Below are 16,270 nucleotides of genomic sequence, written 5' to 3'. Positions count from 1 at the left end.
TAACTTCTCTGCATGTTACTTTCCAGAAAATAAACTACAGTGTCGGGCAACCATCCTGCTTAACTTTATGCGACCCATATTATAAAGGTTGATGTTTTACATTACTTTGCTGGGCAAATACCTTCAATAACCCTCTGCATATTCCGTTTTATAACTGTAATGAACTTATGCATAAGCTAATAACACGGTTAATCTGTTGTGCTGGTTTGTTCTATGCAAACTTATTATTGCATATTAAATTAATGGTTTTCAATAACAAGAGCTGTCAGAGGACGCTTGACTATTCGAGTGCTTGACAGTATAACGTAGGCCATCATGAGGAAATTGTTCATATTCAATAATTTATTAGACGATCTTTCAAAAATAAAAAAGGAAAAAAAAAATATAAAAAAAATCGGAAGGGGGGGGGGGGGGTAGGGGGGAAGGGGGGGGGGGTGAGAGGGGGTATAATGTGGGGTGGGGTAATTTATTAGATGATTTTTATAAAAAAAAATGGGGGGGGGGAGGTTGGAGAGGGGGAGAGATTCTGGGTATGGGCGTGGGGTATTGTTTGGGTGGAATCCATTGTGGTATTCAGGTAAGTGTTGTTTTTGTCAAAGTAATAATAAAATGTGATCATAAATAAAGAAGTTATGGCAATTTAAGCAAAATGTTCAATTATCTAAGTGTAAAAGGGCCATAATTATGTCAAAATGCTTGATACAGTGGTCTGCATTTGTTTATAGGTTGGGGTCATGTTGGTAAACAAGTATGCAACATATAAAAGCAGTATGTCAAAGGATATAGGAAATATTTGGGGTAGTACGCAATCTTTAACAAAGATTTATCAATAATATGCATATTTTAAGTATAAAAGGGGCCATAATTATGACAAAATGCTTGATAGAGTTGTCTGCTCTTGTTTATAGGTTGGGGTAATGTTGGTAAACAATTATGCAAAATATGAAAGCAATATGTCAAGGGACAAAGAAAATAATTGGGGTAGTACGCAAACTTTAATATTTGCTGCATATTCTAAGTGGAAAAGGGGCCATAATTATGACAAAATGCTTGATAGAGTTGTCTGCTCTTGTTTATAGGTTGGGGTCATGTTGGTAAACAAGTATGCAAAATATGAAAGCAATATGTCAAGGGACAAAGAAAATATTTGGGGAAGTACGAAAACTTTCACTTTTGCACGCTTACGCTAATGCTAACGCAGACGCCGGGGTGAGTAGGATAGCTCCACTATATATATTTCATATATAATAGTCGAGCTAAAAATGATCATATTACATGACATATTAAATATCTTTAAATAAATCTTGAAGTAGTCACATTTTATGAGTCATGTTAATTGTTCTTACAGCATCTGGAAACAATTTCTATGTAGTCCTACAATAATTGCTACATTTTTGAAAAATCAAAATTAAACTTACATGTCTTACCTAGACATGCAGGTCAAATACTGAATAATTTCACATTTCATGCACAAACATGACTACCTCCAGATTGCACACACAAATATGACTACCTCCACATTGCACGCACAAACATGACTACCTTCACATTTTACACACAATAATGACAACCTCCATATTGCACGCGCAAACATGACTTACTCCACATTGCACACACATACATGACTACCTACACATTGCAATCACAAACATGACTTCCCAACATTGCACGCACAAACATGATTACCACAACATTGCAAGCACAAATATGACTCCACATTGCTTGCACACAACATGACTACCTCCACATTGCTTGCACACAACATGACTACCTCCACATTGCTTGCACAAACATGACTACCTACAAATTGCACACACAAACATGACTACCTCTACATTGAACACATAATCATGACTACCTCCACATTGCACACACAGACATGACTAGCTCCACATTGAACACACAAACATGACGACCTCCACATTGCATACACAAACATGACTACCTCCACATTGCATACAAAAACATGACAACCTCCACATTGCATACACAAACATGACTACCTTCACATTGCACACACAAACATGACTACCTCCACATTGCATACACAAACATGACTACCTCCACATTGCATACACAAACATGACTACCTCCTCATTGCATACTCAAACATGACTACCTCCACATTGCACACACAAACATGACTACCTCTACATTGCACATACAACCATGACAACCTCCACATTGCATTAAAAAACATGACTACCTCAGCGTTGCACGCACAAAAATGACTACCTCCACATTGCATGCACAAACATGACCTCCTCCACATAGCACGCACAAGCATGACTATCTTCACATTGCATGCACATTGTACGCACAAACATGACTACCTCCACATTGCATTCACAAACATGACAACCTCCACATTGCATTCACAAACATGACTACCTCTACATTGCACTCACAAACATGACTGCCTCCACATTGCATTCACAAACATGACTACCTTCACATTGCACGCACAAACATGACTGCCTCCACATTGCATACACAAACATGACTACCTCCACATTGCAACATGACTACCTCAACATTGCACACACAAACATGACTACCTCTACATTGCACACACAACCATGACTACCTACACATTGAATACACAAACATGACTACCTCAGCGTTGCACGCACAAAAATGACTACCTCCACATTGCACGCACAAACATGACCTCCTCCACATTGCACGCACAAGCATGACTATCTTCACATTGCATGCACATTGTACGCACAAACATGACTACCTCCACATTGCATTCACAAACATGACAACCTCCACATTGCATTCACAAACATGACTACCTCTACATTGCACGCACAAACATGACTGCCTCCACATTGCATTCACAAACATGACTACCTCCACATTGCACGCACAAACATGACTTCCTCCACATTGCATTCACAAACATGACTACCTCCACATTGCACACACAAACATGGCTACCTCCACATTGCATTCACAAACATGACTACCTCCACATTGCATTCACAAACATGACTACCTCCACATTGCACGCACAAACATGACTGCCTCCACATTGCACACACATACATGACTACCTCCACATTGCATACACAAACATGACTACCTCCACATTGCATTCACAAACATGACTACCTCCGCATTGCATTCACAAACATGACTACCTCCACATTGCACGCACAAACATGACTGCCTCCACATTGCATTCACAAACATGACTACCTCCACATTGCATTTACAAACATGACTTCCTCCACATTGCATTCACAAACATGACTACCTCCACATTGCATACACAAACATGACTACCTCCACATTGCATTCACAAACATGACTACCTCCACATTGCATTCACAAACATGACTACCTCCACATTGCACGCACAAACATGACTGCCTCCACATTGCACACACAAACATGACTACCTCCACATTGCACGCACAAACATGACTGCCTCCACATTGCACACACATACATGACTACCTCCACTTTACACGCACAAACAGGACTACCTCCATGATGCACAGGCGCACACACATATTCACACCTTTACCCAAATATTCATACATACAACAAATTATTCACAAACATCCAAATAAATGTATTGACACATATATCAAATTTATATACATTTATTAATAAGAAATAATCATATACTGATTAAATGTAACAATTCACACAAATAAATCATTAACATATCTGATTATAACATACAGTGTGTCATGCACAAAATAATCAACCATAAAAATAAATGGATTGTAAAAAATCATAACATTTTTTTATGAAATTCAACAATGCAGCATCTAAACCAATTAAAATATATATTGAAACTGTATGCATATAGAATCTAAACCAAATAAATATATATATAAAACTGTATGCATATAGAATAAGTCATAAAACAAATCAGATTTTGTCTTATGTAATATTTAAGTTTGCAGCACCTTGTAAACTTAAAAAAAAGTATGCTTCTTGTATTATAAGACTGGTATATATAGGTAATATAATATTAACAAAAATTACAATTTTCTTAATAATAATATTAAAAACAGAACAAAACTGTTGAATTATTACCAACAAGTACTTCATTACAATATGTTAAGGCAGAAAACAGCATAAAAAACGCAATTTGATTATGATTGTACGATTCTAAATAAAACATTTTTTGTAACATATCAAAATTTCAAATGCATTGATAACATTGCAACATTGTGTATCAATTTCTTTAAACAATGAGTCACTTAGCAATTACACTATTTTTTTTATAGAAGTTATATTATAAATGTCCATAAGATTGATTTATTATAAAAATGTTATATAACTATATAGGGGCAATATGCAAAATAGACAGACTTTCTGGGTAAGAACAAGACAGAAATAAGACAGACATCATAGGTCGTTGACTAACATGGAGGCCATTGTTTTCTTCGTGGAAACAATAGCAACAACACAAAACAAAATTATAAAACACATACCAGTATATTCCTTCAAAGGTTTTCACCTGCGATGTATATCTTTAGAGCATTTTGATGTACTTACACATATTGACAAAACATATTTAAGTTGAAATGTGAATAACTATACTAAGTTTGAAATTACTGATAGAAGTCTACACTGTGGTAATATCGTAACAAGTAACGTAATCCTTGCCAACAAATCACAGATAACTCTTCCTGCTTATTCAACCAAAGGTTTATCTATCAAATGCAATGATCATTATAAATACAAAACAGTAAAAATTATCAAGACAACATACAACAACATGCTTGTGACACTTATGATTTAAAATAATTACTGACATATCATATAATGACATAAATAATCATAACACATATTATAAATAATGCTTATTACATATTTATTTGCTGTCCTTGTTGTAAACTCTACATTATCAGTTTTCGTATACAATCCAATTCAGCACTTAATAGTTAATTTTCTTATGTGCAATATTGTATGTTAAATGATATACATACTTATATTCAACACTTATTAGTTTGTATTGAACAAACTAGTTTTTTGTTGTTGTAAAATACTTTAACTATAACACAATTATAATTTTACATGAATGTATGTTGAATGTAGTACACTTATATTTATTATATTTATGTACCCATCAAAAAGCGGAACATTAAATACTTTGTTTCATGAAATTCATAATACTTTATAAAAAGCTTTGTATGAATGTATGTAAGTAATATTCTATTAAGTGAATAGTACAATTTTGCACTGAAAAAGAGAAAAACAGTTATGATTTAAAAATATCAACTATGTTTGGTCATTGACTTATCTTAGCAAATAGATGTATATTATACTGTTTTTACTAAACCCACCCACAATATGCAATCGCGTAATTCTTAAAAGAAAACAAGTGCAGATTCAACAAATGCAGCAGATGTTATGCAGATTCAACAAATGCACCAGATGTTGTGCAGGTTCAACAAATGCACAAGATGTTATGCAGGTTCAACAAATGCACCAGATGTTGTGCAGGTTCAACAAATGCACCAGATGTTGTGCAGGTTCAACAAATGCACCAGATGTTGTGCAGATTCAACAATCGCACAAGATGTTATGCAGGTTCAACAAATGCACAAGATGTTATGCAGGTTCAACAAATGCACCAGATGTTGTGCAGGTTCAACAAATGCACCAGATTTTGTGCAGGTTCAACAAATGCACCAGATGTTTTGCAGGTTCAACAATGCAACATATCATGTGCAGATTCAACACATGCTACAGAGTTGAAAGAAGTGCAACAAAGTTTATTGCCCTTGGGTCCAATGTGTCACAAAATCCAAAATACCTACAAATGAGCCGCACTATGTGAAAACCTGGCTTAATTAATGTGCCTAAATTATCACCCCAGATTAGCCTGTGCAGTCCGCACAGGTGATTCTGGGTTGACATTTACCATTTTTCATGGAATCCTTCGTTTAAAGGAAGTCTCTTCTAAACAAAAAATCCAGTCTATACAAAAAGAGAGTAGAATCCAGTCTATACAAAAAGAGAGTAGAATACACAGGCTAATCTGGCAAGATTATTTACACAAAGTGTTTAGTAAGAGTTATCCAGTGACTGCAAAAAATGTAATTGTGCAGAAAAGCAAGCAATGAAAAACATTTCACACACATCTGTTTGCATTTTTTTAATAATATAACTTCTAACAAATGTCTGAACAAACTGCTGAAATATGAATATCTAAAACCATGTAAGTTAAACAAGTTATAAGTAAACGAGTCAATGCAGATTCCAGTATTCTGCAAATAAAATTAATCTTTGTGAGCAAGTAAAGCAAGTTAACCATGTTTTTTGTAATTTAAGGGATCTTGCCAGATATATGCAAGACATAATGTGTTCAACAATATTTCTTTGATATTAAAAACATTTAAGAAGAAAGAAAATATTGTTATATATTTTTCTAATAGTTTCATTAGTTATTAGAATAATTTGATTGTAAAAATCTTTTCTGAAGTTCTTAGTATATACCCATTAACAAGAGGGCCAAGATGGCCCTAGTTCGCTCACTTGAGAGGAGTCGGTTTATTCAATCTTTACCAAATGTCAAACTTTACCTAGATATTGTCCAGACAAACATCCTGGTCAAGTTTCATCATTATTGAACCAAAATACTGACATATGGAGTGTTTTTGTTTTCGTAAGATTTGACCTGGTAACCTATATTTTGAGCCCTTACCAAACATCAAAATTTGCTTACAAAAATAAATACTATGACCAAGATTTATAAAATCTGAAACAAAATTGTGACCTCTAGAGTGTTTACAAGGATTTTGTATAATATAATGAAAATTTGAACAATCTAAGGGCTATAATTATGACATTAATTAATTGATTTTGCTCATTACCAAACTTGAGATCTTTCAGTAACTTTGATAAAGAATGCTTGAGAAATGTGAATGCTAGAGTGTTTACAGACGGCGGACAAAAACCAATCCTAAAACCTCACCTGAGCAATCAGGTGAGCTAAAAAGTGTGTTTCACCGATCTGAGCCATTTTCCAACTTGTCCGAGAAATCAATAAAACCAATGTATTGACTAAGTTTCACGATGATTAGGCAAAAGATGTGACTTCTAAAGTGTTCGATCACAAGATTTCTCTCTAGTCACATAAGGAAAACTGCCCCACCCCCTTGGCGGCCATGTATTTTTACTGATAAGGACCATTTGCGAACTCTTCTGAGATATATATAAAACCAATCTTTTCACCAAGTTTCATGATGATTGGGCAAATAATGTGAGTTCTAGAGTGTTCACAAGCTTTTTTTACTAAATAAATATAAGAAAACTGCCCCCCCCCCCCAGCAGCCATTTTATTCAACTGACCGGAATAATTTTCACTATCAACTCTTGTATCAAAGAAACAAATGTTCTGACCAAATTTCATGAAAATTGGGCCAAAAATGTGACCTCTAGAGTGGTCACATGTTTTCACTATGTACATATAGAGAAAAATGCCCCGCCCACTGGCAGCCATGTTTTTCACCGATCTGGACCATTTTCGAACTCGTCCAAGATATCAATAAAACCAATGTTTTGATCAATTTTCATGATGATTGGGCAAAAATTGTGACTTCTAGAGTGTTTACAAGGTTTCTCTATAGCCAAATAAGGAAAACTGCCCCGCCCACTGGCGGCCATGTTTTTCAACGGACCGGAACAACTTTTGAAGTCAACCAAAATATCATTAAGGCAAACATTTTGACACAGTTACATGAAGATTGGGCATTAATTGTGACTTCTACAGTGTTTCCAAGGTTTTTCTTTTTCTTGACCTAGTGACCTAGTTTTTGACCCAGCATGACCCAGTTTCGAACTCGATCGAGATATCATTGGGACAAATCTTCTGACCAAGTTTCATGAAGATCGGACAATAAATGTGGCCTCTAGAGTGTTTATGAACAAATGTGGACGGACGGACGACGGACAAAGCTCACCTGAGCATTCAGGTGAGCTAGAAAGGTATTTATTTATTCCATGCACATATTTAGCACAATGAAAGAATGGTTGATATTTGTAATTGACAACATTTTGATTTGACTTCGAAAAGCAAATAAAACATGAACCTTCATTAAGAAGAAATGCTATTATGCCTTACTATTTCCATATTTAACTTAAAATTGCAACATATTTACCTTAGCAATTTTATTGTACAACAGCCCCTTTAAAAAAAGTATCTTTTGATATCAAATAAATGGTGGCATGTACATGCATTAACAAGCTCTGCCAGTTGCATCAAAGTGCTTTAGAATTGTAATCATTGATTTGGGTAACCATGCAAAAGTGGTTTTCTCCAGACGGCTTCATTCCCCCAAACTACTCAATTGGTAAACAATCATTATGTGTAATACAAGTATAATTTATTGCTCTGAATTAACACAATATTTTGCGATTTCATATTGTGCGTATTGAGAGTTTTGGCAAAGAGTTTGTCTCCCAGACCATCAGCTGCCATGAAACAAAACACTAAGTTAACAGTAACACAATTATGTAGATAGAAAAGATATGAAAAGTGTAAAGTTACTAAAACTATAACAATAGAATTAACAGTCATACAAAATTAACAGCTCAAATTATTTAAGATTATCAAGTAAGAGTTTTGGTCTTGGTGATGTACCGCGGGCCCTTACGGCTGCACCAAAGCTGGGCTGTACAGATTGGAGGAGCGTGTTTCCCTGTTCACCGACGGTGATCAGCGTCTGGGAGGCATGGCTCTCCTGGCGGGTGAACATCCCGTCTTTCTGGCTACCCGACGGGCTGAGGTTCATGGACTGGCGGGCCTTGGAGTTACGCTTGTTGGCTGAGGGCAGGCAGAAGCAGGCTTTGTGCAGGAGGAACACAGCATTGCCACTCGCCGGCCGGGAGCCACCTGGGGTCATCAGCACCTCTAGATGAGCGGCGTAACCATCACTGATGAACTGAATATGACAAGATCGATGAATCTTTTTTAACTATAATTACATGTTAAAATAAATGTTATGTTCAACATGCAATAAAAAAAACCATGAGTTTGATCCATTTTTGGTTTGATGTTTTTTTTCGCCCATGAAGAAGACTCATTATTGTAAGAACAACTCTCAAGATGTAAACAAAATCAAGCTTTAATTAAACAATATTATTATGCTTAAATATTCTATATTTCATGTCAAAGGAACGGATGTATCATTCATTGTTTAAATATATGGGGCATTTACCGTGGCAAGGTTCTGCTGTTTCTTGCTGGACTTGCCCACAATGAAGATCTTGGTCTTGTCTAGACCCAGCTCCCGATAGCCGTTGATATCCTTGCTGGAGCCGTACGCAGCACACAATGACAACTCGGCCTATGGATAGAGATAGCATTCTTATGTATACAAGTAAAACACTGAACTGAAGTTATGCAAGTTTAGCAACATTGACTTCAGTTAATGCAGTTTTGGTCATCTTTTTGTTTTGGAATGGTTATAAATGTGTGAACATTCATTTAAAATTAGTGTCCATCATTTAATGTAATTGTTATAAAAAGATATTGTGAATATTGAAATATTTATGATGCCTTATGAAATGATTTATCTCCATGAACCCTGATTGGTACCTTTTCTCCATTTGTTTCATTGACAGTGAAGTGATATGTATTTCCTCTGCATGATGCTTTTGCCATTGAAGTGCTGACCTTCAAGTGTGACATTGACCTTGAACTGGGGTGACTGACTCATGACTTATGCACATCGTCTTAAGGACCGATGTTCATGAAAATCCTTCAAAGGATATAGTTTGAAAGTGGACAAAAAAAGACATATTTTACTTTAAAATTTGACCTTGCCTTTGAACTGTTATGCCTGATCCACACAATCTGCAAATCGACACAATATTCTTAACTTTTAAGGCAAGAATAATGGAATTCTGTCAAAGGGCACAGGAAATATGGAGTGGATATAAAAGTGCAACAGACAAACAGACAAAGGGCATTCCCATAATATCCCTCCTGCTGTGTGGCAGGGGATTTACAATGACACAACAGTTTTAAAACAACAGATTTACGTAAAAAAAAGGTTCATGAATGCTTTACATTGATACTTCGATAGATAATATAATTATTTCAAAAATATTTCACAAAAGCATACTGAACAAGAGATTGCCAAGCAATATTTTACACTACCGGTGAAACTCCACCATTGTCAGTAAATTTTTATTTTTTTTATTTGTTGCCATAGCAACCATAATTCTTGACATAGGAACTAAATAAAATGACGTGCATAATCTCTGTATTGCCATCTATCCATGTTTCGAGTTTCATGAAAAAATATGAAGAATTTTTAAGTTATCGCAGGATCCAGAAAAGTGTGACGGACAGACAGACAGACTGACAGACGGAGCACAAACAATAAGTCCCCTCCGGTTTCACCGCTAGGGGACAATAAACACATACGTCCTTCTGTAGAGTCTTGATGTAGTTGAACTTCTGTTTGAGTGGATCCTTAGAGAAGCCATCCATGAATGCGACCATCCCGTGAGGAAAGTTGTGTTGTGCCAGCCAGCCAACGACCTTGGTATGCTGCATGTCCGGCCGGGCCGTTACATACAGGATCATGTAACCCAGCTCCTGCCAGCGCCTGCATTGAGCATGGACTTGGACTCATATAAACAATGATACTAATTGTAATTTTGCATACCGGTATTTATTACAATGCCAGATTAAAATTTGTATTCTATATTCAAATACTTGTGTCAATAAGAATCCCATTGATGCACAATCATGCTGCAGGACTGATGAAGATTATGGTATTGCAATTTTTAAGATTTACATGTGCTTGACTTGTGATAAATTATATCAACCAATATTTTGTAGACGAATAAATAATATTTTCTACAATTGTTACACTACAAGTTTTTACTGAAAATCTTATCAATGCCATAACATTTACAAATACAATTGTCATCACACTGCCTTAAATCTTACCTGACGACGTCAACAGCGCCAGGTTTAACCTTAGGATCCTTTCCCATGATGGACACACTGGCAGTGAAGGAGCCGTCGATGCTGAAGATCACTGTCTCTGTCTTGGGGGGCAGCACTGCAAGGAACAGGTCTGCCGTCGTATGGTCCACTCTGCAAATATAGGAGGCAGCGCAATACTCAAGGGACAGCCTTACAGTCTTGTGCTGACGAATTAGAAAAAAATCTTATTCTTTGAATAATAAAGATCAAGGCTTGAATAAGAAATTTCCTTACTTGATTTACATTTATATATGAGATAAAATATTGATTTGCTCCACCTTCAATTGTTGCTCATATTTAATTACTTGAAAAGCACATAGATTGTAGCAAATTAATATATTCAGCCATTTATCAGATTTGTTTTTTTAAGAAAATGCTGCTTGATTAACATTTATTGTTTTGTTTTTCTTAAAAGCCATTATACAAATCAAAATAATTATATTTGGCAAACAAAGCAGTATTTCAGATGAACATTTTTATTTGGATATACAATTTTCTGTATATGCATGTTTTGGCAATACTATTAAACCAATCAATTCCAAAGCAAATATGTAACAGTCATCTTCAATGCTGAATTGCTCACTTAAACGATAAGATTTTAATTGAGAACTTTTGCATGCAGTTACGGGGTTCAAATGAGTAACTATATATGAATCAAGTTTGAAACAAAAATGTTAATAATGAATAATCTAAGGTAGTGGGTAGATAACCATTTCGAATCTTGCCCAGAAATGTATAAGGCTATTCTCCTGAAACCAAATGGATTGCCATATTGGTGCTAACCTTGAACCTGGGGTTCTGAAACTACCTCATGTCTTTTGCATACTGCCATAATTTGATAAACAAAGGAGGCAAGTTTCAGAAAAACAAAGGGCACATGCGATTTAGATTGGACATTAAAAAACAGGCTAAAACATTCAAATTTAATGTTTTTTACATTTCATTTATACAATATGTAGAAGACACAAAAGTGTTCCATACAGATCGTCAGAAAAAAGGGTGTTTCTATCGAGGGCATTCCTTATCATAGGATAACCTTTCTAGCAAATACTTACTATGTTTGGTTATATGTAGTTACAAGTAAATCACAAACGATGTCCATTTATATTAAGAAATATCTTGAATACTTTTCTAAGTAACAGCAAATGTAAGCTATTCAAATTTAATACAAGTGTCTTTTTGAACAAAGAACAACACTATATATCTGTTCACTTGGAGACTTTTCTAACCCAATACTTCAAACTTGAATATCTCAGTAATGAGTTAAGATTTTGATTAAAAATTTCACATGTGATAATTGTGATTATGTGACTATATTCTGTGCAAGATAACGATAAAATCATTCATCTGTGACAATCAGGCGCATTTGAACGAGGGTAGGTGTGGTTTCATCTTTTGCATGTGAAAATGGTGAAACGCGATATGATTCTTTTTTTTTTTTTAATTTCTTCATGTTACGTGGGTTGATGCTTCAGGAAAATTAAAATAAAATTTCATGTTGCATGCTACCTTACCCACTTGCAGAAGCATGCTATTGTCATGGATGAATGATTTAATATTTTGCTTGCACACACTGTACTCAAATGATCACATGTGCAATCAAAATATCTAATCATAACTGAGATATTTAAGATTGAACAATATACCCCCTCTTCTTCGAAGGGGGGCATAAAAATGCTGCCTTCGAAAAGTCATCAAGTGTAGTACAGCGTGCTATATAATTCCAATGTAATGTCAATTTCATCATTCTTGGTGGGTTTTTACACCAGGAAAACATAACAATAATGATTAATTAGAAAAAAAATGGCTCGTATGAGCGCAATGTTACAAGCCAGTCGGTCATTTAGATGTGTTACTTTTCACATCATTATTTTACCAAGTACAATTTGAGAATTTTACTTTTTCAATATTTTTTTCATTTGTTATGTTTGATATTTTAATGTTGATAAATTTCAATTGAATTTACAAGAATTATTAGGTATGTGTTGAATTAGTCTGAGTCCATATTGCAAAAAAATCCATTCTAAAATAAGGGAGCTATATTGATTTGTACACGACATACGTTAGAAAAGACTCCAAGTGTAATTACATGGTTACAACATATAATTTATAGCATGTCCTGGAATAAGAATCTTCAGTAGTTTTGATGCATGTACCATTCTTGTTGAGGTGACCATATTTGTGAACCAGTATATAAACAAGGGCTGTTTGTAAAACATGCATGCCTCCCATATGGGCTCTCCGTTGTAGTGACAGCCATTGTGTGAATATGTTTTTTGTCACTGTATGTCAATGACCTGTGAAATGTATCCAATTAATAGTGCAAAAACCAATCAGGACCTATACTAATCAATTATATCCATTATATGATTGAGTCTATGATTTTTTGGATTCCTTTCACACATTTTGACTTATTTGACAATATGTGAAACGTGCACACAATTTGATATGTTTTATTTATTAATGGTAATGAAACATGTTATTTATAGCAGTTAACTCCCCTAGTCAATGACCACCATAGATAGCAATGCAATCTGATTAAAAATAGCCATGGCTAGTGTTGTGTATTGGGCAAATGTATATAAGTGCAACTTGACCACATGACCAGTATCATGTGTTTACCACACACAGAAGTCAGTTATGTAATAGACCATTAATTCCACTCCCAACTTTGGCCACTTGCCAAGATACTGACCAGTATCATATGGGGTTGTGAAACTGTGTAAACAGTGAACACCAGTCCATGTAATACTGGCCTACCACTTGTACTAGTTGATTTGGAGTTAATACAGTAATGCATGTACAAATGAGACACTAAGCCTAAAAGTTAATTATATGTGCCTCTGAAAACTAACCAGACCAGTGGGTTGAAATTTACAATCTTTACTTGGCATTTGAGGAAATCTGAACTCTCAGGGTTTGGATAGAACATCCCCAAATTAACTTTTCTTTACACTGTTGTTATTTTTGTTCAATACACAAATATTAACCTAACTTTACAAATCCTGTACAGTAAAGGAAACTAAATCTAAGTTGATATTTTAATATGCTTGATCCTATTTATGTATTAACATTGTTTTATACATACAAACTGTGTTGCTGTTTTTCAATTAACAAGCAGATTAAAAATTAATTATATATTTTTATGTATAATTTGAATTGACAAAATTAAATGCAAGTTGCGTAGCAAGAATTACATGTTTGATTTATTGTCAGTGAATCGTGACATTTTCTCAATGTTTCAGACCACCAGTTTGTCAAAGCTATCAACCGCTTGGATGGTCAAGCTAAATAGAATTGACCCAGCAAATCACAACTGTCCTGTTGCCATATAATATTACATATCATATTACATTGGTTTTTTAAATGTTGAATTCTCACGTCATTTCCATAAACATAGTATTTACTGGCACAGAAACAAAGGCTTATACATCATTATGAATTAACATGTGTCAAAAATTCAATTTGTAAGTCTCTTTACTGGACAGTGTGAAAACAGAATAAACTAGTGACCTGAAAATCAATAGGGGTCATCTGCGAGTCACGATCAATGTACCTATGAAGTGTCATGATCCTAGGCAAAAGCATTCTTGAGTTATCATCCAAAAATCATTTTACTATTTCGGGTCACCGTGACCTTGACCTTGTGACCTCAAAATCAATAGGGGTCATCTGCGAGTCATGATCAATCTACCTATGAAGTTTCATGATCCTAGGCATATGCGTTCTTGATTTATCATCCGAAAACCATTTTACTATTTCGGGTCACCGTGACCTTGACCTTTGACCTAGTGACCTCAAAATCAATAGGGGTCATCTGCGAGTCTTGATCAATCTACCCATGAAGTTTCATGATCCTAGGTGTATGCATTCTTGAGTTATCATCCGGAAACCATTTTACTATTTCGGGTCACCGTGACCTTGACCTTTGACCTAGTGACCTCAAAATCAATAGGGGTCATCTGCGACTCATGATCAATTTACCCATGAAGTTTCATGATCCTAGGCGTATGCATTCTTGAGTTATCATCCGGAAACCATTTTACTATTGCGGGTCACCGTGACCTTGACCTTTGACCTAGTGACCTCAAAATCAATAGGGGTCATCTGCAAGTCATTCTCAATCTACCCATGAAGTTTCATGATCCTAGGCGTATGCGTTCTTGAGTTATCATCCGAAAACCATTTTACTATTTCGGGTCACCGTGACCTTGACCTTTGACCTAGTGACCTCAAAATCAATAGGGGTCATCTGCGAGTCATGATCAATCTACCTATGAAGTTTCATGATCCTAGGCGTATGCGTTCTTGACTTATCATACGACAACCACCTGGTGGACGGACCGACCGACCGACCTACCAACCGACCGACCGACCGACATGAGCAAAGCAATATACCCATTCTTCTTCGAAGGGGGGCATAATAACTTAATTTCTTTGGAATTGCATTTGTCCTTGATATGAATTAATTAATTAAACAAACTAGTACCTGTATTGATTTGAATACGTGTTGCATAAGAACGTCCCTAAGTGTACTTACCTTTACCCATTTCTAATAAAACTCCTTCTTTTTTGCTAAATAAACAGCACATTCACGTTGGTTACAAGGCATCTTTTTAACATTAATAATTGTAAAATAGAAAATCTTTTTTTGTATATATATATATATAAAGATAAATAGTCAATTGAAATGCGTAAATTATGTCGACGTTTGTCCTACTTTATCATCTCTGTTGCTTTTTACATTTATTTATTGCCCTACATTAATTTATTAAAAAACAACAACATTCTTTAGTTAACTCAAAACCAAAAACATATATCTGATTAAACTGAATTTTGCATGGATAACAAATTTCATCCATGGCCCAGAACACAATCTCTAAAACACAGAATTACTCACAATCATTCCATAATATGTCAGACTGTTAAAAATCATAGTAAAACCATGGAAAACTTTCAGATTTTCTCAGACAAAATATCAAAACAAAAGCTCCACGATTGGAGACAGATGCACCCAAAACAGGGCCTTTTCACCCATCACTCAATCCTATCAAACGGAAACCAATTTATTACTAAATGCCACAATGACCCTGACCATTGAACTAGTGACCCCCAAACAGCCAAGGCAAATGCACGTGTGAAGTATCAAGCCAATCGGTTAATTCTATGATCAGTTTTTGATCGCATACGATTTTTACACTTATTGTGACAGTGACCTATGACCTAGTGACCCCAATTTTAAAAGGCGTCATCTACTGTCCAAGGCCAATGCACATGTAAAGTATCAACCCA

General features: G+C 35.3%; 1 protein-coding gene across 4 annotated transcripts in view; it reads right to left on the bottom strand.

The window, feature by feature from the left end:
* Positions 1–8,197: 8,197 nt before the first annotated feature.
* LOC127855790 (protein retinal degeneration B-like) overlaps positions 8,198–16,270 on the bottom strand; it is an 83,582-nt gene continuing 75,509 nt past the window's right edge. For all 4 annotated transcript variants that reach the window (XM_052391609.1, XM_052391604.1, XM_052391624.1 and 1 more), the window contains 4 exons: positions 10,940–11,089; positions 10,409–10,592; positions 9,195–9,323; positions 8,198–8,918 (listed from right to left, as the gene is read on the bottom strand). In XM_052391609.1, coding sequence (XP_052247569.1) covers positions 8,574–8,918; positions 9,195–9,323; positions 10,409–10,592; positions 10,940–11,089 — 808 coding nt within the window. In that variant the 3' untranslated portion in view covers positions 8,198–8,573. The remainder of the gene's footprint in view (positions 8,919–9,194; positions 9,324–10,408; positions 10,593–10,939; positions 11,090–16,270) is intronic.

The sequence above is a fragment of the Dreissena polymorpha genome, chromosome 1 (assembly GCF_020536995.1).
Source record: "Dreissena polymorpha isolate Duluth1 chromosome 1, UMN_Dpol_1.0, whole genome shotgun sequence".
Taxonomy (NCBI): domain Eukaryota; kingdom Metazoa; phylum Mollusca; class Bivalvia; order Myida; family Dreissenidae; genus Dreissena; species Dreissena polymorpha.
The sequence above is the reverse complement of the archived record's forward strand: the minus strand, read 5'-3'. Positions and strand labels throughout refer to the sequence as shown.